We start from the raw sequence: 26,417 nt of genomic DNA, 5'->3' as shown, positions 1-26,417 counted from the left end.
CATTGTACAATGCTGTGCAAATATAAAAATCAATATTTGTCAGAAAAAAAAACTTTTCACAATGGGATCTACTGCTAAAGTCCAGTTAGATTTTAGGAATGTATGTTATATATCACATAATATGTCTGGTAGATGTTGTTGAAGCATAAAGCAGTTTCCTCCGTTCCGCTTTTCTCACCAGATGCATAGAAATAAGGTGCCTCGAAGGTTGGGAAAAAGGAGTTTGAAAAGTATTTTGACAGATTGCACACAAATAGAGGGGGAGGAAGTTGGAGCTTCTGGAAGACCTTCCACTGACTGGAAACGCAAAGAGGCAGTTAGCCATCCACCATGAAAAGACGTGCGAGATGTTCTACAGCACGTGGGAGTTGCTGTGGCACCAGGGCCCCTAGCAGAGCTGCTTATCGACACTATAACACTGCGTCGGATGCCCTCGGGCATTTGTGGGAGTTGATGGTAGTAACAAGGATGAAAGGAATTATCCTAAAGGAGTGGCAGAGAGCAGGGAGGAATTTTAATGCCAAAAGAGAAACATACAGTGAGCATAGAACAGTTCAGAACAATTAGTCTTCTTGATGTGGAGGGAAAGATATTTTTAGTGTGGTTGCACAGAAAGTACTAGTACTTGAAAGCTAATAGCTTAATCCACACATCAGTGCAAACGGCACAGATCCCAAGCCTTTCGGGATGTTTGTGAGATAGTAGTGTGATCATGCATCAGATCCAGTCAGCGAGGAAGGAGGGCAGGGATCTACATGTAGTAATGTTTGGATCTTTCCAATGCCTTTTGCTCAGTACCACACGTTTGTTGTGGAACACATTTCGTTTCTTTCAGGGACCACACTCTAGACTATTTTGAAGATATACAATTTTGTTTTTATACAGACAGTATTGATAAATACCTTTCACTGAAATGTTGGCATCAACAAATGAGGTATCAGTTAAAATGAGGTAACGGTCTATGGAGTTGCTAGTAGACGAGTGGATGAATATAAGGCCATAAGGAAGTGGTGAGATGTGCCTCCTTGTCTAAGTAGTATAGCTGGGTATGGGAAAGGGATGCTTCAGCTGCCAAAGGCAAGTTTAGTCGAGGGATTTGAATGTGCCAAGGGTACGTGTGGAGATGACTTTGCTGAGTTCTAAAGATGTGGCAATAAAAGCTGCAGTTATAAAAGCAGGAAGGAGAGGCTGTCCAGGCAGCTCAGAGAGCTGAGGACCTCAGAGATGCCACAGAGCGGTTGCAGCACAGCAGAGCGGTGACTGGGTCAGGTGATTCATGGAAGACATCCAGGAAGGCAGCAGAGGCATCCAGGAAGGCAGCAGAGGCATCCAGGAAGGCAGCACTATCAGAGAGGAAGCGGATGATTACTACACTGTAAAAAACAAAACAAACAAAAAAAAAAAGAACCACACAGTCAGAAAACAATAAAGAACTGGTAGCGGGGTCGCCAGTAAGTTGCTGTAAAATGAACAGTATCCTACTTTCGCAGACATTTTCACAGTACAATAAACCTAAGTAAGCCTAGTCTTTACCAATATTTAAAATAATCCTAAAACATGTTTTTTATTGTTACTTCAGCATAAATAATTGAACTCAATGTCTGTTTTGTATTATCAGTCTGAGGTAAAGACATTTATAACTGGTAATAAAATAAAATTTAACATAGTCTCATAGGAACTTGGAGTACATTACCTTACATACATAAATCACAAATGTAAAAACAAACTATTGTTTAACATATCAGAGTGTGTTACAGACACAATGCAATATTGTGTGTGTGTGTGTGTGTGTGTGTGTGTGTGTGTGTGTGTGTGTGGTTATGTTTGGATTTATCTGCATGACGGAGATTAAATGGAGAGGGTGTGGCTGGTTGAGAGGGAGAGGGATGTGACAGAGTCTGGCTGTGTTTGAAGTGACCCAGCAGGCACAGGACGTCACTTCGATGTCAGCCAGACGTTGGCCTCCAACGTTGGTCAGACGTTTAAATTTAGTTGAAAATGAAAATCGGGTTGACGTCAAAACCCGACGTCATATTAACATCAACATCCAACGTTGAGGAGACGTTGAATTCGGGTTGGTTATCAGTCAGTTATTGCTCAAAAAGTAACGTCAGGTTGACGACAAGCTCCAACGTTATATAAACGTTACATTTTAGTTGAAAATGAAAATCGGGTTGACGTCAAAACCCAACGTCAGGTTGACATCAAGATCTAACGTTATGGAGACATAAAATTAGGGTTGGTTATCAGTCAGTTAGGTTGACCTCAAACTTCACTACTGGACAGATGTTCATTTTTAGTTAGAAACAAAAGTTGGATTATCAGTCAAAAACCATCAATGTTTTTAATGTTATTTAGACATTTGACTTAAGTTGGAAATAAGTCAAGCTAACGTTACACCCCAAAGTTATCTTGACATTAAACTCTAAGAATAGATAGACATTGAATTTCAGTTGGAAATCAAAGTCAGATATTTGTCGAAAACCGATGTCAGGTTCATCAAGCTCCAATGTTAGACAGATGTTGAATAATGGTTGGAAATGAAAACTGGATGTTAATTTAATTAACAATATAAACCTGAGTTATTAATTTTAAGCAGAGAAGTTAACCTTTACTAATGTGTGGATTAAATGGCATATACAACAGGATATCAAAACCCTTTTATTGAAATGATATGCTTACCTTGTTTTTAAGCAGTATATTCCCAAAACAAAGTTTAGTATTCAAAAACAGTATTCAAAATAACTATCAGAACTCCACCACCAACAGAAATTACACAAACTCCACAGCAGTCTTTCAAAATAGTCCTTTAAGTTTTTTTTTTTCTGCCGCCTCCACCCACTCTATCTGGGGCATACTTTAAACAAAAGGACACAGCCGCTGCAATGTTTGCCTCCGTTGCATCCGTGGTCCTCTGGACACTTTCTGTAAGAATGAATTGCATTTGTAAATCTTTGAGTAATACAGAATACAGTAAGCAGTAAATCACCAAGTTGTAGACGTTGTTGGTGGCCATTCACATTTAATACATTCTAATGTATTAATTAAAACTAATTCTTAGTCCAGCTGGCTAAATTTAGGCATAATTATGTGAATGCCAGCAGCTTCCTTTTTTCAAGATAACAAAGAATGTAATCGGGTTTTTCTAGTATCCGCATGTTTATACTAAGAAAAGGATATATGCTTTTCACCTGTGACAACAGTGAAGAGACGAAGCTTGGTAAAGGCATGTTTGCCTTTCCCCCCCTTCATGTTGAAATTGGCCATGACCTCATTTGTCATCAACCTATGGACAGAAAAAGGCAGCATTTAACAATCAAAATGGTGAATGTCATCAAAAGTCAACAGGTTTTGTTATGTACTGTAACTGACATTTAATTGACAATGAAATAAAAGCTTACTTCTCCATAACCCTCTTCACATTGTCTTTCAAGTGTACTCCTCCCACCTTGGACAAGCCATTAATCTGAAATTAGAGGAATAAAAATCAAAAATAGTATATCCCCATTAACACACAGTGACAAACAATGAACAATAGAAATAATCATTATAATCAGAGGCGGTCTTTGCATAGAGGCGTGGCTAGGCAATTGCCTTGGGCCCCTCCCACTGCAGCCCACTGTAGGGGCCCCCTGATTAGCTAACTTATTTCTCGCATATTAATGTTGATGGGCCCCCAAATTGCTAAGTCCGCCACTGATTATAATATTTATTTACATTTATTTATTTACACTACAGTAAGTATGGTCTTACCAGTTTCTGCTTTTCCTCAAGGGATTCAAGAGATTTCTCAAGGAGGTTTAGGGCCTCAAGTGTTGAAGCCTGTGCAGGAATCTTTGAGTCTTCGCACCTTTGTGCAACTCCAGACTGTGTCTTCAAATTGCGGACTTCCTCACGGATATCAACAAGCAGCTCCATGACTTTTCTCTGAAATTCTAATGCATTGAAAAAAAATTGATCAAAATTAGAAATATTATCAAGGCACAGTCTTGTGCTGCCATTCAGTGCTCAGCAGAGATGTATAGTAACAAAGTAGAACTACTTTGCTACTGTACTTAAGTACTAAAATGCTGTATCTGTACTTTACTGGAGTATTATTTTTACATTTTATTTTTAAAATAGTACTTAATTTAACATTTTTTGCATTTTACAAAAATGCAAAGTCAGCTATCCACTTACTTGCTTCTGGCATTGGGTATGGGACGTGTTTTTTCTGTGTTGATGGAGTCTGCTGTACAGAGCATGTTGCTTCTGTAGACTGCTGAACAAAAGGTGATTTTGATCTTCTTTGTTCTTTTTTCTGAGACTGGCCTCCATGGCAAGATGATCTAGTCTCCATTTCTGAGGTGGGCTCCTGAATTTGCAGAGGAGCTAATAGAATCATAGAGGAAATTTAATAACAGACAAATACTTTTTCATTTTAGGACTCATTTATGGATAACTTATTTCTCTAACACAAAATACCATTGCAGGTAAATAAAAGTCAATTTTCTTTTTCCTTGTAGTAAGAGCAATACTCATTCTCCAAAATGAAGTATATGCTGTACTCTGAGCAGCAACCCAATGCTCTTTTGCTTACTGGTCATTAATTTCAGTATTTACCCACTAAATGCAAACACACAGCTCTGAGGGGAACTACTGTGTAGTGACAGTAACAAAACTGTTACACATATTAGCAAACTGAGGCTAGAATCAAACACTGAATCTCAAATTAATGTGTTGTTGTGTTTGTGCATCTCACTTGCATATACAACTCTATGTATATGAACCCAGATAATCACTTTAAGACCAAATATTTCTAAAATTCAATTTAAGATACAGACCTGAAGAATCCCTTGATCTAAGGTGAGGTGAGGAAGAAGGAGAACCCTGTTCACTTGAAGTCTGTTTCCTCCTAATGGGTGTAAATGGAGAGCCAGAACTTGATGATGATGACGACGAGTTTGCCTTTTTGGAGTATAGTGTAGATTTTCTCTCTTGAAGAGGTTCCAGTTTCCTTGGAGGAGTAGGAAGTTCTAGCTCTGTTAACAAAAAATCTTATTTCTCAATTGATGTATTGTCAAACAAAAACAAAGGCAATATGTATGTAATTGTAACTGTCACATTTTTTGTTGTTTTCATTTATATGCTCTTATGACACCTAAAAATAACTAACCTTTATTACTCTTGGGATGTTGACCATTTCCTTGATAAACATCATCAAATTCTACCTCACTGTCAGAAGCATCATCTAATTCAATAGACAAATTACGGAAAAGATTATATGCAATTTATGAAGGAAATACCACTGCTCACAACGCAAAAAAATGTAAGATGTCAAATAAATAAGGCAAAGTTAAAGATCAGGAAGATAACTACTAGAAATTGATAGATACCGTTGTAGAGGATGACAGATAAGACAGCGAGAGATACATGTATGCATAGATGGATGCAAAAAAAACCTACCTGTCAAACAATCCTCAAACGTCTTAGTTTTTCTTCTTCGCTTTGCTTCAGGACTTTCTTCAACTTCTGCACTACTCGTGAAGTCACAATTGTCACATTCGTTGAAGTCATCTATAAGTCACAAATAAGAACAAACAGCAAAGCAACAAGTCTGTTAATGCATAACACTGATATGGCAGGTGTATCTTGTGACAAAGCATGTAACAGGCATAAACAGGGGCTGAAATTATTTTTTCCCTGTCATGAATGCCCTCCTGTCCCGCCTCCATTCCAGGTTTTCCCTTCGTGTCTCCCTGTTCCCTAATCCTGTCCATGTTTTGTTTCTAGTCTCTCTTGTTTTCGTTAGCCATGTGCCTGTGTGTTTTTTTTTTTTTTTTACAGTTCACACCACTCGTTGTTTCAGATTTTTTTGTAACTACCACATCATTTAAGGTGGGCTGTAGAGGCAAATCTTGTAACTCTGACTAAAGAATGTTATTTTTTGTAAAACTTAGGCCCTGTTAACATGTAACTGTACCTACCAGATCTCATCTTCTCTTTTAGAAGGGGAAACTTTCTCCAACCATCAGATGGTTTGCGACGGTCATTCCGATACCTTGTTGCATTTGCAGCATTTGGCCAGTACAGTAACATGTTTTGTGTGTCTACCCAGCTGTCTGGCACTGTTCCTTCTTCTTGCCTTTTCTTCTCTTGCCACACTGCCCTAACCCAAGCCATCCTGAAACACCACAAACTGGCATAAATTAAAACATGCATTTAAAAACAGAAATAAATGTATAGATAACTCAAAGCAAACATCCTTTGTTGCTAAGAAAATAATACTGCCATTACAGTTTCTCAAAAACAGGCTAATCTATGTCACTTCCCATAAAACAAAAATATAAACAACTTTTTACATAAAAAATACTAGGGATATATCAAACTACCCAGCACCCAAAAGTCTGTGGGAGCACAGTGGATGCACTGGCAAAAAAAAGAAGTTACAAAACATGGCATCATCACAATTTCACCTCTGTGTACGCATTATATCTGATGAAAATGCCCAGTTAAGTCAATTGTGGCCATGCAATTCATGGAGGACACTTAAACTGACCAGTGATACTGATATGCAGAAGTGCCAACATCCGTTCAACAGACGATGCTGAGAAACTAAAGTGAGCACAGTGTTGTTTTCACGTATTTACAGCACAATTCGGCAGTCTAAATACCGCCTATTCTTTTTTTCCCCACCTATTTTGTGTCGTGCCACTACATTTTTGGCTATGGCCCTAAAAACCATAAGTGGTATGTATAGTTCCAGATAAAGACACCAATGCAGAGCCTTGGGGAAACCAAACACTTATGTTGTTAATCACAGGGGAAGTAATATATATTTTACGATTAAGTTGTTGAATGACAAATAGGTACATGAACCAAAAATGCATTTTAGATTGTAGTAGTATTATTACTACAAATGAATCAGTAAATACCCTTTTATTCTTTTCTCTCCATGCTGTGCAGTAAAGGCATAAGCACGTATCCTGTTTGATAGGGAAGACAAGCCACTTTACGGTTCATTTCTTCAACCTTAAGAAGCCTGCGATGTTTCTGTACTCTCTCCAAGTTTCTGACGAACACAACATTAATAAGCTTGGAGTCACAAGGTACAGTAAAAAAGCTTTCCAGGCTCTTTTGTGAAATGATCTCGCATAACAAGCTGCCATCATCACGTTTTTCTTTTACAAATGCGAAGTCTTCATTGTGTAAGAGGAAACATCCATTTCTCTTTTTTACTGAAACAAAATGCCAACTTTTGTTTGTCATCTTCTGTGTGTGGCTTTCTGCCCTCTCGAGTTCAAAAAGTCTCTTTGCAACTTGACTGATGGGATTCTTGGCATTTCTTACTAATTTCTTCAGACTGTGTAGATAATTTTCAAAAGGAAATGCAGATATGTCATTGAGAGAACACTGGAAATGTCTAGTGTCATCTGACAGATGTTTCAAGTTATGAACATTATACACCAAAAATGATGTTGTGTATATATGCTTGCAGTTGTCTACAAAATAGTTTAATAGCTGTTGAGCATAGTCCATGTAAGCAGCACGCTTCCTCTCACAGGAGTCCAGAAGAATCGATACAGCTACTGTTAGGCACAAAAAATGCTCATATACATTGCTGTGCAACACCTTTTTCAAAACTACAGGTCCAGTATAGAGAAGGAATTGCCTAAACTCTGTAGCTTTCCATCGATCTAGTTCTGTTAGTGGTCTGGGTTGCCGAGCAAATTCAATTGGCAGCTTTCCAGATAGAGACACAAGAAGAGTTGAAATCTCACCTACTTGTCTAACTGACAGTCTACATTCAGGTGGTCCTTGTTTTAAAAAGCACAGCAGTCTTTTCACAACCCCAAGACATACTAAATGCATATAGTCCAGAGGAAAATCTCTGACACACCTAATTCCTACATTAAGTAAAGGGGTCACTCCAACCTGATGATCAACATAAAGTCTTTTAGAGAAATCTCTATCAGTTCTTAATGGGTATTCTCCCAAGAACACAACTCTTTTGTTATTATACTCTCCCTTAATTGTACATCTTTCACAGCAATGGTAGCCAGTGTGTCCTTTTACACATTTTAAGTATGCTCGAGCAGGAGCATCACACACAAAAGCTTTGATCCGCACATGGATTATTTTGCTATCTACTGTGATTTGCTTTCTCTGCAGTTCTGCATATTCCGCTAAGAAGTCTTCAAGAAAATCATCAACAGAGCTAGGTTTTGATCTGCCATAAAAAACTGCCACTACAAATGGTTCAAAATCACCAAAACAACAGAGGATTGGCCATAACTGGGCATTGGATGATTTGAAAAGAGGAACTCCATCAATGTTCACCAATAGATCCACAAAGTTTGAACGTTTCAAAAATGATTTGTTCTGGGAAAGAATTTTTACAACAGAGCATTCAATCCCCAAGTAAACATACTGTCCACCACATTTGTCCTCAGTCTGGATTCGGCGGGGTGTTTTCAATAATGTCCTAGAATCCTTTGGTACTTCTAAACCTTCATCCCTCAAAATACCCAGCAGTTCATCAATTTGGCTTCTTCCACATGTACTTCTTGTAGCCCAAGAAGCAAGCTTTTCCTGAAAGGTTACCTCATCTTCTTTGGCAGATTGAGTGTGTTCTTCAGAATCAGTTGACACATTTGCTCTATATCCAAAATCTGAATCTGCATCACCAGGTTCAACCGTTTCATTTGAGGTACCGTTTCTCTCTGGTGTTAAAACTTCATTTTCTACATCACACTGATTGAAATCTACATTTTCAGGGCAATCATCTTCACTGCTACATTCCAGGGCAATTGCTGCAGCTTCTGATCGAATTTTTCGCCAGCGCCTCAGATAAGACATGCCATTTTCTACAAAAATGACAAATCCAGTAGTTAGGTCTACAATAAAACTAGTTTCAGAATTCAAGTGTTAATTTAACCAACAAACCCATAAAATGTAAACAGGTTAATTTATTTTATGAGAATATTTACCCTTAACTACCAGTAACAGCATTTGAAAGTCCATATCTATTCAAAGACATAAGACATAAGGCTGCTGCAATTTGGCGACATAATCAATTACGTTGACAGCAATAAGTAGTGTTTATTAATACTTTTACTTTACTCAAATAAACCAACACCAATCCGTTTTTAACAGCTTTCATAAGGATTAAGTACATTTTGTATTACAAGAAATAGAAAAACAAAAACCTGTAGTACAATGGACATACTGTACAAAGAAAATCAAATCCATTGAACACGCCATTTGCAATACGCCCGGCGCAAAGTTGAGAGGCACTCTGATAAAAACTACGCTTCATACATTTTGGCGGGAAATGAGCTCTACGGCCTGACGCTGTTGGGAAAAATGGTTGCTGCCCTGGCTGTACAGAGACTCGGTCAATGCAAAACGCGCGAAAGTATTTGAACTTACCCACCGCCAAGTTAACAACTTAAAGCTACCCACAGCATCACTCAATACTAACAAATTTGAATGAACTTTATAGCACAATTCACACTTTTTCTTTTCTTTCATTTTAACTACCACATCCCACCTTCCATAACGCAATTTACACCATTCACGGAGGCTTCTGTTATTTTGTCTTGAGCAATATGAGAACTCTGGCAAAAGCCACAGTGAATTTATTCCTATTGTTGATTTTACAAACTACACCCGACCAAATTTTACATTATTCTTATGCAAGCCTTGCAATACCATGAAGTCAAACTTTAGCTAGCTAATATATTCACTAATAGCTATAGCTATTTTAGGCTATGAATGGCGCCAGTTAACCAAAAAGCAACTGCTGAGAACTAAAGTATCACATAAAACGCGAGCTCAACAGCCATGTCCCATAAAATAAAAAACCAATACCAAAATGAATTTATATATTTTCCTCACCTTCGTTCACCTTCACCGTCCACAAACTCAGAACTCGCTACCGTGAACTGTGCGTGAAGTCCGACAGGTGCACCTTAGTCCTGTATCTTTCCGCCACATCACTTCAGAGTGGAGGGACTAGTTCTGTTGCCTGACAACTGACATTGCTTTCAAATGTTTTAAATTAGATGTCAAACGTCCAAGTCAAGTATAATAATATTATATCAATCTTATATCATTTATAATCTTATACATACTCATATTAATATCAGTATTTGATAATGTTAAAATGTCACGTCTAGCAGAAGTTATGATTCCGACGTTTACCAGACGTTGGGTTTTGGTTAACATAACCCACAACTAATTGTTTGTATTTAACATAAATTTGACATAAGAATGCAATGTTTGAGTGACGTTGGATTTTGGTTACGTATCATTACGACACAAAAACAACAAAATACCAGCGTCTAATGATGTTAGAATGTAACGTCGAGTAGACGTTAAGATTCCGACGTTTACCAGACGCTGGGTTTTGGTTAACATAACCCACAACTAATTGTTGGTATTTTACGTCAATTTCACATCAGGATATGATGTTTGGAAGACGCGGGATTTAGGTTAGATAACATCATGACTTAAAACCAACAAAATATCAGCATCATATGTCGTCACAATTCTACGTCAAATTGACGTTAATATTAGACGTTATCCTGACGTTAATTTTTTGTCATCCGACGTCATGACCAACAGTCAACCAAAAATCAACGTCTGGTGACGTTGGTGGCCAGCTGGGGACACACCCAGTCTAAAGAGCTGCCTCTCAGAATAGCGGTGTAATATTGTCAAAATTGAATGTTAACTTACAGCTACAATTGATTTCATGATAGAAAACTGTTTTGTTTGTTTTGAAAAGTAGCTATTGTTTTACAGCAAGTATTTTTACAGAGTAGCTGTACAGAGTAGCTGTGCAAAGTATTTTTGTACAGAGTAACTATACAGAGTAGCTGTACAGAGTATTTTTGTACAGAGTAGCTTTACAGAGGAGCAGTAAGGCAGGCATGCTGCAACAGTCACTCATGGCGAACAGGGTGAGTGGCTGAAGTGGGAAGATGTTGAGGAGTGAGGAGATGTTGAGTTGCCAGGCTGGCAAGCTCATAGGCTCTGGCTCTAAGTCAGATATATATCAGATGTATCACTGGAGCTGTCCTACATGGTTCTTCCAACTTCCACAAAAACGTTGTCGGTGTAGGTGAGGACATGTTCTGTAAACTAGGCGTGTTGAGTTGGTTCTTTGAGGCACATTTTATCAGGTCGCAAAGTTAGTCTGTCACAGGGACATTATACGTCAGATGCTTAAATCCTTGAATCCATGTGTATTGGATAGTAAACACAGAGTGGTTCATTCTCTTACAGAAAAAAGCAGGAGCAACTCTATTAGGTTTGCAAAGGAAGGGTAGAATGTCAATAGTCACATACAAATTAGCATAAACAGTCGATGGGATAAAGTGCAATACTGGAAATGGGTAGTAAATCTAGGTAGGAGACTTCAGGCTCAACAGTGTATTACAGTAACTACAGGGAAACCAGACATGGTGTTGAGTGGAGAATGAGTGGATAGTTTATTTGATTGAACTAACGCTTCCATTTGAGGATGTTACTGAGGAAGCCTTTCAGAGAAAAACGATTACCTTCAGTGTAGCCTATGGACTTGGTGACTGAAGTGAGGGAACCCGGTTGGCAGACACAATAGGCCAGAAGAGACAGAAACTAGAGGATCGGTAGCCAAGTCAGCCACTCTGTTACTTGAGTGTGGTTTTACAGGGCGTATAGTTTTAAAAAGTACCATTAAAAGAGTTAAGAAGTGGCCGAGAAAAGGCTGGTCAATGGCTGTGCTTTAGGAGCTCACAGATTAATTCATCATAAAAGTGTGTGTGACTGGAGGAGTGGGGGGGGGTTGGTTGTCACTGAGTAGGCAAAATGTCCACGGCAAGGTTATAATCGTTAACGAAAACGAACGAAAAAACGAAAACTAATATTGAGAAAACATTTTCGTTAACTGAAATAAATAATAACGGTAATTAAAAGAAAAAAACGATAACTAACTATAACTATATTACATGTTTAGAAAACTAACTAAAACGTACTGAAATTATAGATAGGATACCCTTCGTTTTTGTGTTTGTCAGTTTATTTATAAGTCTTGTGAACTGATATGAGATCGATTTTTTCACTAGAAGTTTTATATTAGCTGGCAGAAGCGTACGGCACCTCATGGTCCATCACGTCTCTTGTTTAGAGGTCCTGCTCGTCATGCTAGCCTGCACAATTATGACAACAAAAGTTGGGAGAATACGGCGAGTCGTGTATGGGATTATTTAATATGACTACGAGAAAGACTACATGTCTTGTAGTGGAAACAGGTGATAAAATATATGGAGTAGTTCTCAAGAGGAAAAACCCCACGAATATCAACGCTCACACAAGAGGGCTAACTGCCAGTATTGACAAGCTAGCCTCTTAAGTAGCTCCGCCGAAAGAGACACACCATCCCGGCTAGGTAGCACCGGGAAGGAGAACCGTAATGGACCGTCTTCACCAGTGATCAAATAGCTGCTGGTTAGTTAATGCAGAAAAACCGCAAGCGGGTGGATGCACTAGTTAATGTGTTGAGACTGGATGTCAACACGACTGTGTTACTCGATTGCCTTCAAAAAGTTTGGCTTTTCACGCAAATCAAAATAGGGTTACGCTCCTATGTTCGTGTCCGTCTTAGTCTGGCAATTTTCAGCAGCAATATTACACATTTTGCACTTAAGACTTCTATCTTGTGGACTGTTGGTTGTTCAACAGTAATTGAATGCATTTTTTAAAATGGTATATTTTTATGAGTTTTTATTACACAATATTTACTTTGGACTTTTTGAATCCTGCCCCTGACAAATAACCCAAATTATAAAAAAAACTAAAACTAATACTAGATGTGACGCCGGGGGCGTCGGGACAGAGGCAGCCGGAGACGTGGGTTGAGCAGAAGGTGGTTTATTATCCATGGCAACCAGTAACACTCGTAGTACGTAATGCACGGTAAAGCTCGTAGCGCATACACTGCAGATGCAAGGTAAAGCTCGTAGCGCATACACTGTAGATGCAAGGTAAAGCTCGTAGCGCATACACTGGAGATGCAAGGTAAAGCTCGTAGCGCATACACAGTGGATGCAAGGTAAAGCTCGTACACACACACGGTAGGGACGTGCTGTCAACCAGAGATGCTCGTGTAGCGGCAATGTGCAGCACTGGACCAGACGACCTGCGGGCTTAAGAAGTGCAAAGTAAACAAGAAACAGGTGCTCAGTATGATGGTGATTGCGACTGTGGGAGTGGCTGCGTGCGCAGGGGTGTGTGCTGGGATCGGCTGCTGGCCGGGTTGCGCGCCCTCTGGTGGCGACCCGGCCCCCTCACCGTGACACTAGAACTAAAAAAACTAAACTAAAACTAAGCTTTAAAAAAATTATTAAAACTAATAAAAACTAGCAAACATGCTCTAAAAACTAATTAAAACTAACTGAATTAGGGAAAAAAAATCACAATGAAATAAAAACTAAACTATAATGAAAAATCCAAAACTATTATAACCTTGGTCCACGGTTGCTTAACTATGTGGAACTGGCAACCCTGACCAACAGTGCCAGTGGGCTTAATACCACCTTAGTTACACTGTACATAAATCCATGGTTTCCAAAAACCCAATCCACACGTGATTCTGTAGTGGTGTAGTGTGGAACTGGTGACAATGAGGATACACTACTGGTGCCAGTTGGATTTAGTAACTGGGAGACCACTACAGAATCACGTGTGGATTGGTTTGGAGGGGTCTGGGATGTCAGATCTCACCGTTAAGCCTTTTGGAGGTTTGGTAGGCATCAACAAGATGCTGAAGGAAGAACGTGACTGCGTGACAATTCCAGTGAGAATCCTGTGACGTGATGTCCTTGCCGGTGGTGTTTCCATTGTTACAGCAATTACAGTTAACAGGAGGGGGAAGGTTAGCTGGGCATTTATGTAATCCTTAATCTTTTGGCACATGTAAAAAAAAAAACATCTTAACGTGTATAATTGTATTAGTCAAACGCAGCCTTATGTGACTCATTTCACAGCATTATAGTTATGTAACTGGACACACAGCTAACAGACTTGGCACAAATGTTGGACAATAGCTGTACATGCCACGTGTCCCAATGGCCCATAGTTCTTTGCAAAATGCAAACAGCTGGAACCTGGCTGATGTGGGGCACATGCAGAAGGAGCCGCCAACGGTCTTTGCGTCTCTGATTCATCGTCAGCGTTGTTCTCACGTGTCCCTCCTCATGCACAGCCTCCATGTGAACCGAATCTGCCTCTTGCTTAGAACAAACATATGCATCAAACATCTTATCGGTTCCCAGGAGATGTTTCTTCCTCTAGATTTGTTTTGACGAGCTGCTGTGTAGCTGCAGCTGTTTGTTTCTGTTTATTTGAATTGTAATTTAGATATTGAGAATTTCTGTGATATGTAGCTACAAAGCAGATAATAGACACAACAATTAGCAGAGGAGGTTCCTTTTCGCTCTGATTCAAGCAGAGAGACTTCCTTTCTACAGGAACACTAAATTATTATTATGTTAATTTTATATTATTATGAATGCAAAGCTTTTTTCTTGCTCCCTCACTCTTTTCCATGTCTGGCACTGAGCTGAGTTGTAGAATGCCTTTTCCTTTGCCTCCCTGATGTCTGAACTAAATAGTAAACAGCAGACTAAAACAATATTATGATTCAGGATCAGCGCTCCGTGTTTGAGGTTCTTCAAACGGACGAGTGCGTTGTTTTACGGTACATTACGGCTTACCACAGGCAGACAGAAACCTGGTCCTGATTGTGTATGCAGGTACTCCATGAGTGGCAGTGTGAAGGGTTCGTAACGTCCAGACAAACAACCTCTGCCCTCCCAAACCATAAACACAAGCCAGCAGCCAAACAGTGGCATATTGACAAGAGCAAATCTCACATCATTTGTCAAGCAAGAGGCAGACATGGGTTGTAGACTAGTGGAGGTACTTGACCCCATTTTGTTGCTACAGCAGGTCTAAGGAGTGAAGGTTGTCATGGTCATAGTGAATCATGGCCATCTCTCAGAAAATATCATTAACAGGGACACCGGCTGTCACAGAGGATTCTGATATCAGAAATGCGTTCTGTTTCTGGCCTCCTAGAAGCTTGTGTGTGTGTGTCATGTCCTTCTATGGTTTGAGAAAAGGTTTGTGAAAACTGGATACCCGGATGACTGGATTTAACTGAATAGCTAACTTAGAATTTTCTGTTTTCTCTTTGTCTTTATTTATAATATTTAAGGACAGTCATATTTATCAAATTTAAAATTATTGATACAAATTATTATGTTTTTGAAGAAACAGTTTAATCAATTTAAGGGTGTGTACCCTTATATTTACCCTCGAGTGGAACTTCGTAGTATTCTCAAGCAAACGCTATTGTGACTGAACAGCTGCACTGTGGCTAGGAGGACTTATGCCAATTCATTACTACTAATCTGTTTCAGTTCAGCAAACATGTTTGGGATGTTTTGTTTGGACGGGTCACTTCAGATTATTCTGCAGCTTCCTGTCAGGACCTTCTCAGATCTGCCCCAGGCTCCCACTGTTATACACAGTTTATGGCTTCCCTGGTATAACAATAAACTCTTGTTTTAAAAAAATATATATCAGTGCGTCCTCAAGCTGAGCAGGGAAAGCACAGGAGGGCATTCAGTCATGGTACTAGTGGACGAAAAAGTGAAATTATGGAGAACAAATAACCTTATGACATACTACTGATATTAGACATATCTACTGTAGATATTACTAATGGTTTGCCTCTGTTAAATTATTATAAAACTATTATTAATCATTTAAATTACTACAAAATGTATTAACTAATCACACAATTCACAAGTTCATTATGATGGCTTGTATTGCCACAATGTAATAAATGATAATAATATGATTTTCTTTACACTAATGAAACGCATTTGGGCGTCTGCTACGTGTGTTGTTGCCATAAAGGCATCGTCTTGAGATCGCGGTGCGCGATTTCAAAATAAGAGCGGATAGCGCGATTGAAAAAAAAGATTCCTAAAAAAAAAAACACTTTTCAAAACAGCTCGCGGGCCAGAAATAGATAGCCCGTGGGCCGGATGTGGCCCGCGGGCCGCTATTTGAGTATGGGGGGTGTAGAGTATGTGAGTATGTGGGTGTAGAGTATGTGATTATGTGGGTGTAGAGTATGTGGGTGTAGAGTATGTGAGTATGTGGGTGTAGAGTATGTGAGTATGTGGGTGTAGAGTATGTGAGTATGTGGGTGTAGAGTATGTGAGTATGCGGGTGTAGAGTATGTGAGTATGCGGGTGTAGAGTATGTGAGTATGTGGGTGTAGAGTATGTGAGTATGCGGGTGTAGAGTATGTGAGTATGTGGGTGTAGAGTATGTGAGTATGTGGGTGTAGAGTATGTGAGTATGTGGGTGTAGATCTGTCTTTGACACCCTCTCTGTGGCTCCAGCTCCATTTGGGTCCAGTTGAATACCAGACTGTCATCATCCACCTTTAGTCAGAACAGCAGAGTTACTGAGGGCAGAGTTGAATGTCTTCTCACACTGTCTGCTAATAGCCTACATTTAAGCTCAATACTAGATGCATTTTGTACTGAAACTATCCAAAAGGCTTTTTAGAGATTATTTAAGTTTGTTCTCATGTTGCCATTTTTCATATTTCAATAGTCTGGCCAGCAAGCCTGGTGTAGCAGCTTGTTGGTAAATGGATTCACAAAGTGCATTCATTTAGTTTTTTAATGTATTATGTAACCATAATGTAAATTGGTACTAATTCCCGATATGTTTATTCACATATAAATAGCACATAGCACATAATCTGTGTGTATAGATTGTACAGTGTGTGTCGTGTATAGACACGACAAGCCCTCTATTACCCACAGCAAGTGTTGTTAATCCATCCACACACACACACACACACACACACATTTACTGTGGCTCAGAATCCTTATTAATTATCCACCTTCTCTGCAAGAATCTGAGCATAAAATATATTGACTTCCTGTGCTAACTTTATAGTCTTATGTCATCCCCATTTATCACAATTATCAACCTCACAGCTAAAAAGTGCAGCAGGGGCACAAGCTCAAGGTCAAGCTCAAGGTCAAGACAGCAGTGGAAAACTCGAAAACCACACACGCCAGATCACACAGGACTCAGTTCCTGACAAAAGCACACACCCCAGATCACACAGGACTCAGTTCCTGACAAAACCACACACCCCAGATCACACAGGACTCCATCCCACAAACCATCCTACACATCACAAGGCACAGAATATATGTGTATGTGCTAATCTTCAACCTACCTCGAGGAAACACCAGTCATGGTAATGTTTCAGATTCCATTTATAAGCTCGCCAAAAGATTCCCTCTTCCTTTTTATTAGCACACACACACACACACACACACACACACACACAATGGCCATCATGAACATTGCAGGGTTTCATGCACGTGTAAAGATGGGGTGGTCAATTACATGCCATTGCTGTAAATGTCAAGTGAGAACTCTTCTGTGTTGGTAGCTACGTTTTGAAAACAAGTAATAAAATAAGTGAAAACAAGAATGACAACAAAACATCCATGAGCTCACTGGCTCAATATCACACACACACACACACACACACACACACACACACACACACACACACACACACACACAAAGTTTTGGCATCCTACACCTGTATCACTTTATTAACAGACTCATTTCTTCACCCACATTCTAGGATGGATGGATGGATGGATGGATGGATGCCAGAGGGAGATATACACATTACAGCAGCAACAGACAATATTTAAAAATTGAAACAAACAGCTAATATCAGTTAATAAACACATTGTAAAAAGCTAATGTTGAGATATAAAAACAGAATAAATATAAAAATTATGAAAAAATCTAAAGAGTAATAAGAAAGTGAAGAATGAGAAACAGAATGTCTTGTGTAATAAACGTAAACACGGGTAGAGTGGGATGTAAGTCAGTGAACTGTAAACGATCCTTATACAGAACAGACACTTAAGAGATGTGCAACATGTATAATTGTAAAGGACAGTGTATAGTGGATATGAGCTAGTGGGAATAGATGGGCCTGTTCATGTAGCGGCTCAGTACACAATAATGTTCTGGTGAAGAACAATGTGATTGGTACAATGTCCTGTTCTGTTCCTTGCTACAGCGGAGCTGAGTGAGCCTGTTCATGAAGGTGTTCCATTGTTTGTGATGGGAGTGAGATGTTCAGAACGGCTGTGAGGTATCTTCTGAGGTACCACCACCGCAGAACTGTCCCGAGAGCAGCCCACAACTGAGCCGGCCTTCTTAATACATTTGTTGAACGTTTGTTTCTGCTGTTGCCTCCCCAGTAAACTAGTACAAAGAGCTCAGCACTCGCAAGAGCAGAAGATCTCAGGACATGAACCTTCGTAGAAGCTCTCCAAGATTTCTGAGAGACAAGCAAACATCTGGCCGTTTCTAGAGGGAGCACGTGTGATTATAAAAGTGTGACATTAGTGAGAATTTCCCTTTGCCCAATGCAGTCCTCCCCTTTTCTTAGTTACCATGGCATCCCTGCTAGCAGGCCACTGTCCAACATTAGTCACCAGCAGAGACTGACATGAGTGCCACGTTACATGTAGAACATGTGACCCCGATCCTGATCCCAAGTTTTCCCACAGCAAGCTACAGCCACTGCACCAATCAGCAACAGATGACTCGAGACCCTTCTGGCCTGTCTATAACCGCAGTCCCCCGGGCCAGGCATGAAAATGCCGGGGTTCAGATTTCAAAAGCCGTGCAGGGGTTCGCCTGTGCCACGGGCACCGGTCCGCCCCCGTGTCCACCCCCGTGGACCGGCCTTCGAGCTGAGGTCGGGGGTGACCTACATATCGGGGGGGCTTCGCAATCCTGGTGTGCAGCACGTGGTGTTTGGAAGCAGGAGAGGCTGCTTGCGCCAGACGCTTTGCCGGCGTGGCCTCTGAACCTCGCGAGAGGTGCCGCGTCTCGTTGTTACCCCCTCACATGCTCCAGGATGCGAACCCGGCGCTACGCTGCAGACCTGGAGGCGCGCTCGTCTCGGACAGCCGGCGTTCGCTGCCTCTCCTGCAGCCCCGGTTTACTCTCCGACTCTCTCGTCCCTCCACTCCAGCTTTTTAATGGATTGTTTGTGTTACGCTAGGAGCAGAATGAGCCAGAGTGAAGACAAAACCTCATCGCTGCCTTGACAGCCCCAGGAGGATGAACGTCAGATTTAATCACTCTACACACTGGCTGTATTATTCTCTCGTTCATCTATGGGGCCTTCTTTTATTTTCAAATTCTTCCAGAATCTCATTCTGGTGAGTTCATTAACTCTGAAGAAAACTTAACCCGTGCTCACCTCTGAAAAGTTTTCGAACACTCACATGAAGCCTGGATGTTTTATAGGGCTTTATTGGTTTGAGGGCCTGTTGCCTGATTTGCTTTGTTTGAGTGGCCATGAAGCAGCCCCAAAGGAATGTGTCTACCTCCCAGAGGTTGCTTATGGTGGATTAAACACAATTGCGTGCCGGTTGTACAAACTCCAGTGTCAGTCTGGACAAAGAGCACAGTTATTGAAATTGGCCGGGACACAAACCTGTGGTTTCTCACATACCAACCAAAGGCCAATAACCATTGCTACAGAGTGAACTGCTACTGCCATGCTTGTAAGCTGTTTAATGGAGAAAGGGGCAAACCTTCATCCTTAGTCCATTATTAAAAACTATTTATTGCTAGTGTTAAACCCAGGAAAAGGGCTGACAAGCTGGACTGGAGAGCCCCTTTCAGAAGAAAAGATGGCTGTGAAACAAACACACATGGGCTCACAGCAGCCCAGGAATAACGCCCTGCTCACTCTGAATGCTCAAGTTCTCTCATAATGTGAAATTACTTTTGACTCCCCTTTCTTCGACCTCTCGGAAACAATTCGAGGGCAGTTAAAAATTGATCTGCTGTCTGTCAACACCTCCCTCAGAATTTAGAGGCCAAGAAAAAGTTTCCAGGAGTGTTGAAGCGTTCACTTCTGCTCACTCGTTCCCCCATGAGGTCACCTTTCTGCTCTTCCAGGTCATTAAGACGCCTCTGGTCAAAAAAAGAAAATCAACTCTTTCTGTCCACTGCCCCTCTCCTCCTGTGAGTTGAAGGGAGGGGTGGGGCTGGTCAGGCTCGTGCTCCGGGGTCTTGCTCCGCACGCCCAAGGGCTCGATTTCGACGAGTCTTCTCCCCACTGATAAGTGAGTTCAGGAGAGCGGGGCTGAGCGTTGGTTCCTGGGCATCTCATTTGCCCTAAGCTGAGTTTCAGCTAAAATTAACACCCAGCGGACATTTCATATAACGCCACACTGCTATTTTGGTCCTGCTCTTATGCTGCCAATATATTTTTACGTTACGTGCATCAGCAATTCAGGGACAAACCTGGGGCTGACCAGCTACAATATATATGAGCTGTCATACTGACCAGGGTGAAATCAGGTGAATAGTTTTGCCGTATATGGGTTTTCATTTAAAACAAGACATTACACAAGACATTATACATTCAGTCATTAAAAGAAATAAAAATATCCCGTAGGTCCTGTTTCATGATGTCTCTATTGATTAATAATTTGTGTACGCTAGGCAAATCGCTGCCTTGATTCCTTAATCTGCCTGATGTTGGGAAAGTTGATCTGTCCTCACTGTGAGATCATTTATTACTGCTGCGGGTGATGCTGGTGATGCAGGATGAATCTGAGGACCCTGGTGAACCCTGGTGCACCCTGGCACTCGCATTCAAACAGCATGTGCCTGTGAACAAGGGCAAGGTTTAAAAACACGCACAGAATGCCTCAAGCTGCTGCCGACACACCAGTTAGCAACAGATGATCCTTCTGCCCTCTCTATAACAGATACACACTCATGCACATATACAAATGAACACACTCTTGTGCACATGCGCTCACACACTCTTGTGCACATGCGCTCACACAGGCACCTTTGCAAACGCACATGGGGCACAAACATATCTTGATATATTTGATTACCTTACTGCTGCCGACTACTCACACATACTCCACTGACCTTAATAACATATTACAGCATGCAAAAAACAGGTGAATATTGTGTTAAACATAATTCACACCAACAAAATGTCTTCACAAAGTGAGAAGGCTTTTGTAATGAGAACATTTGGACTGGTGGTGTCACACTTGGTGAGCTGTTGTTCTTGGTAAACTGGGTCCAGAGTTGTTTCAAATTCTGTGTTGGTCCAGTTCTGTATCGATCAACTTTTACTATTGCAATGCAACTCTAGTACTTTGCATTAACAAGATTAGCACATAATGCGAGGTTTACTTTGATTGGATGTACAGTCATGACAGTAAAGAGACCAGCAGTAATACATATAAGCAAGATAAACCAGGATAACTAGGCAAGAGGAGTTTCATGAAGCCACCATTTATTTCACAGCTAACATTAGGAAGTAAACATTTGCCATTATTTAATGCAAAAATGAGATGTGGGTTTTCCCAAAAGATTTTCATCTGTTTACGTGCCTTTGTTTTGTATCTAGTTCGCTGAGTTTTAATTAAAGAAATTATATTAAGAGTTTATATTATATATTGTGTATGAATAAGTGTGTTTTTTTTGCTTGCCTTTAGCACCAATTTAGCTACATTTTAATATATCAAACAAGCATGCAAGTAGCAAGTGATACCAGGAAGAGCTTTATGTTTCAGTTATACACACTGACATGGAACATGTAATGTTCACTGGGTTGAAGCACTTGCAAATTCATGATTTCAAGCTAGTATATAAACAGTATAACATGTAACAAGTCAGCAAACAATGAGACATAACCAGAATACCTAAACCAAGAGCAAGATGAAGCAAAAAGAAATAAAAGTGAAATGAAGAATGCAATATGTAACGCACACCAGCAGTATCAAAACCCCATGGAGAACGCTACACAGTAGTCAAATCACAAGAGGACGTCCTGATGTTAAACAACAACAGGGCATTAAAACCTAAGGCAGAAACACCTGAGACAGGTGACAACACACGTATATTCAAATCGCCAGTACAAAGACAAACGGCGGGCACAGAGGGCAGTACCTGTGCACGTGGGTGTGTGTGTCACCAAAGATCTCTGGTATCTCTAAACTGTTTTCTAGCTCATTTGATTTCATTTGAAGTGTGGCTGGCTGGATTCCTCACGTACACATTTTTTAACAATGTGACTCTTCAAGGCAAAGTTTGACAAACACATATAACACAGTACATCTTTGCACCACCTCCTTTTTCAGTGACATTTCAAGCAAGGACACACACCCACATGAAGAGAGACCCTCACTCTCATCTCTGCTCATATCCTCCGCTGCCCTGTGGCTAGACAGGCCTTCTAGGTGGTCCAGCAAAAAGTTTATTTAAACAAGCTTTTTCAAAGAAACACTAAAATGTCCTAATTAATAATGTTCTAATATAGAATATACAGTATATTCTTCAGAGTATGCTTCATTATAATGCTCCAGTCTATGTCTTGTGTGACTGTGAAGACAGTGTGTTTTTTGATGTTCATCATATTGGTAGATTATCCTGTTTACTGAAAATTTTTGTCATTGACCGTGTGACACATCGATATGCCACAAACATATGTATGCTATTCCAACACTGCTCATGTCATAATAATGAACTGCATAACAAATTGATATGTACAGTTGTGATCAAATTTATTCAACCCCCAATGCTGCGAAGGGTTTTATGGAATTCAGTGCACATTTGTAATTGTGTTCATAATGAAATCTTACAAGGACTTGTTAAAGAACTAAATGCAACTAAGATAGCATCAATTTTTTTTGTCATAAAGTATTAAATGGCCTTTTTGTGATTTCTTCATTGACACAATTATTCAACCCCTTTACGACTACCACTCCTAAGAACAGAGGTTCATTCCAGTGTTTTCCATCAGGTATTGAAAACATCTGTGGATGTCAACGAGCAGCAATCAAGCATGATAAGCACCAATTAGGCAGATTTAAAAGGACTGTGATACTCAGCTCCTTCTAGACATCTACTGGTGTGTTTCCAAGCATGGTGAAGGCAAGAGAATGGTCCCAGAAGACAAGAGAAGAGGTTATTGCTCTTCACAAGAATGGCAATGGATATAAAAAGATTGCGAAGTTGTTAAATATTCCAAGAGACACTATCGGAAGTATCATTTGCAAGTTCAAGTTAAAGGGCACAGTGGAAACGTTACCTGGTCGTGGCAGAAAGAAGATCCTGACCGCGACTGCTGTGCGCTACCTGAAGCGTAATGTGGAGAAAAATCCCCGCGTGACTGCTAAGGAACTGAAAAAAGACCTGTCAGATGTGGGCACTGAAGTTTCAGCTCAGACAATAAGGCGCGCACTGCATAACGAAGACCTCCATGCCAGAACGCCCAGATGCACCCCCTTGCTGACTCCAAAGAACAAGAAAAGTCGACTGCAGTATGCCAAAAGTCATGTGGACAAGTCACAAAGGTTTTGGGACAGTGTACTGTGGTCAGATGAAACTAAATTAGAACTGTTTGGGACAATGGACCAGCGCTATGTTTGGAGAAGGAAGAACCAGGCTTATGAACAAAAGAACACCTTGCCTACTGTGAAGCATGGCGGGGGGTCAATTATGCTTTGGGGCTGTTTTGCTTCTAATGGTACAGGAAAGCTTCAACGTGTGCAGGGTACCATGAATTCCCTTCAGTACCAGGAGATCTTGGAGGAAAATGTGATGGAGTCAGTCACAAACCTGCGGCTTGGGAGACGTTGGACCTTCCAACAGGACAATGATACGAAGCACACATCCAAGTCCACTAGAGCATGGTTGAACATGAAAGGCTGGAACATTCTAGAGTGGCCATCGCAATTACCAGACTTAAATCCAATTGAGAACCTCTGGTGGGACCTAAAGAAGGCAGTTGCAGTGCGCAAGCCTAAGAATGTGACTGAACTGGAGGCTTTTGCCCATGAAGAATGGGCTAAGATACCCATAGGTCGCTGCAAGACACTTGTGTCAAGCTATGCTTCACGCTTGAAAGCTGTCATAACTGGAAAAGGATGTTGTACTAAGTACTAAAAAATTATGTCACTAGGGGGTTGAATAAAACTGATAATGATGTGAGCACAGTAAAGACATTTGTGGTTATTCCATCATAAATATTATGTTATGTTTGTCTAATTTATAAGTGCCTCTTTGATATAATTGTAAATAAGATGACTGAAATGATCAAAATCAATGTCAAACTGGCCAAAACACTTTATTTCAGTGGGGGTTGAATAAATTTGATCACAACTGTAGGACAATTGTTTCATACAATTAGCTTCACAAACACAGTCTGGTACGTTTTTTATAATATTAACACTGACATTCATTTCAGAAATATTTTAGAGTTATTGAGAGAGTAATAGAAACTTAATTGTGCCACATTTGCATTTGAAAGGCACTTTGAAGACCTACAGGGAAGATCTGTTGAACAGCAGCTTCTGTTCTATTTTTAGGTAGAACTTGGAACTTTTAAAGCCATTTTAATAAGGGAAACCTGGCACTAGGGAAACTGCCACTGACGACCTTTGACATTGTTACACGACACATCGAGGTAGTGGTTTATAAAAGTGGTTTCTAGTCATTAACACTGCTTAATTTTCACCACTAATCAGAAGTAATGCACTTAAGTAATTAATTTTTCCTCGGCTGTGGGTCATATAGCACATTAATTAATGTTTCTGCAAGTAAATGGACTTGCTCTGCACTGTATTAAATTTGGCAGCTGACTTTAACAGTGCATTAAGAAGGTGACTTTGGTGGTAGGTAAACTGAAACTGAGCTAGGACGTTTATAAGAGAAACATTCACATTTACACACACACACACACACACACACACACACACACACACACACACACACACACACACACACACAGAATGGGAGAGGATGGAGGGAGAGAGTGAGAAAGATGAATTAATTGACTATTGGATATCAGTGACTGTACTTTGCCTACTTTCACATTATAGCAAATGGTGGTGGAATTGGTGAGAAGTTTAGGACACACACACACACACACACACACGTGCGCATGTGTGCAGTGTACTGGGCTACCATCTCCGCCCAAGAGAAGGATAAAGACGACCCTTAACAGCAGCTGCACAGGCAGTATGGTGGCTCACGGAGAAGGCCCCATGCATAATTTTCAACAGGCAGGAAGGAGGACATAACCTTCCCTCCGTCTGCTGGGGCCGTTTAACTCAGCCTTAAATCAGACGCTGTGAGATGGTTAATGCTGTGGGCCTTTCAAAAAAAACTGCCTGCCTGACTAATCCTGACTAATAAGGGTTCAGGGGATACACAGCAAAGAGGACGATGCTTTGGCCTCTGTTGACATGGGCGCACGGCCATGTTTGACCTCTCCTATACAGGCCCGGTGATGCTCACTGTCAAAGGCAGACTTTTGGGGTCGTTTAACCCAGGGCAGGCAGATGGCAGTCATCAGGCCAAATACAACATGCAGGCATTAATACAAGACAGTCATCACTGTTTGCTCCCTTCTAGGGAAGTGTGGAAACATATTTAAACAAGGGCCCGCAAGGCTGTTGGAAGTGGTCAGCCATGACATGTTTCTTGTTCTCATTGTTTATTTATTTTTTAAGGCACTGACAAACAATACTGACCCCGCGCTATTGCTGCTGGATACAAGGAAACCCCCCCCCCCCCCCCCCCGAAACCACAACGCCACACTTAACAACAACTGCCTCGTTTGTCATTCGCACAATCACCACTCTCTTTCTTTCCACCTATTTGACTTCATTTCCAATCTCTTCTCCCTCTGCCTAACCTAGTGGAGGAGGGTGTGGGGTCTTAGCAGGGCAAGATGGATGTGTGCACAGCCCAGACGGAGGCCTCTGCTGCTCACTGCTGTCGGACAGGCAGACGCAGCTGCACCCGGGGCCTGGCCTTGGAGGAGAGGAGCATGTGAGCCATGCTTAAACAGCTCTAACCAGCAATTTACACGTCATTAAACATCCCACATACATGTTAGGAGCGTGCGGCTCAGGCTATTAAAATGACATAGCGTCAACAATAAAACACTGTGATGCATGAATTTTCGCTCAGATTATACTGGACGCCTTGTTTATTTATAATAATTTCCTTCGCGGATCTTTTCTTTGACTTGGGCTTGACAGATTCTTCCCTTACCTAAACAACCCACGGACCACGAGGCACTCCAGGCTTGAGACGTATCTCTCTGGTCCCACGGTTACGAGACAAGGCTCCTGTTGCTATGGAGGGCATGCGAGAGTTTCAGTCCTTTTCTGGGTGTTCCAGCTTGGAACAGAAATGTGGGACAGTGTCAAGTCAAGTCAGCTTTATTGTCATCTCAGACCCATATACAAAGTACACAC

At 40.8% G+C, this 26,417-nt stretch overlaps 2 protein-coding genes across 2 annotated transcripts in view; one reads left to right on the top strand and one right to left on the bottom strand.

The window, feature by feature from the left end:
- The window catches only part of crhr1 (corticotropin releasing hormone receptor 1), a 103,126-nt gene that overhangs the window by 2,318 nt on the left and 74,391 nt on the right, over positions 1-26,417 (top strand). The window lies entirely within an intron of this gene.
- Positions 2,646-6,566, bottom strand: LOC143508933 (uncharacterized). Its single transcript, XM_076997518.1, has 10 exons — positions 6,539-6,566; positions 5,967-6,163; positions 5,446-5,556; positions 5,156-5,230; positions 4,824-5,021; positions 4,180-4,371; positions 3,754-3,935; positions 3,402-3,466; positions 3,192-3,286; positions 2,646-2,925 (listed from the first exon to the last, which is right to left on the bottom strand). The coding sequence occupies exons 2-10, from the start codon at positions 6,160-6,162 to the stop codon at positions 2,810-2,812; spliced, it is 1,230 nt and encodes a 409-aa protein (XP_076853633.1). The 5' UTR covers position 6,163; positions 6,539-6,566; the 3' UTR covers positions 2,646-2,809.

The sequence above is a fragment of the Brachyhypopomus gauderio genome, chromosome 2 (genome assembly GCF_052324685.1).
Source record: "Brachyhypopomus gauderio isolate BG-103 chromosome 2, BGAUD_0.2, whole genome shotgun sequence".
NCBI classification, from domain to species: Eukaryota; Metazoa; Chordata; class Actinopteri; order Gymnotiformes; family Hypopomidae; genus Brachyhypopomus; species Brachyhypopomus gauderio.
Note: the sequence above shows the minus strand (reverse complement) of the source record. Positions and strands in the feature narration are given on the sequence as shown.

Bases quoted from the DNA above. Each gene is read 5' to 3' on its own strand.
- LOC143508933 (XM_076997518.1), bottom strand. From the start codon at position 6,162: ATGGCTTGGGTTAGGGCAGTGTGGCAAGAGAAGAAAAGGCAAGAAGAA. The intron at 3,467-3,753 runs GTAAGACCATAC...CTCTAATTTCAG, and splicing joins TTGAGGAAAAGCAGAAACTG to ATTAATGGCTTGTCCAAGGT. The intron at 2,926-3,191 runs GTGAAAAGCATA...TCATTCTTACAG, and splicing joins TCTCTTCACTGTTGTCACAG to AAAGTGTCCAGAGGACCACG.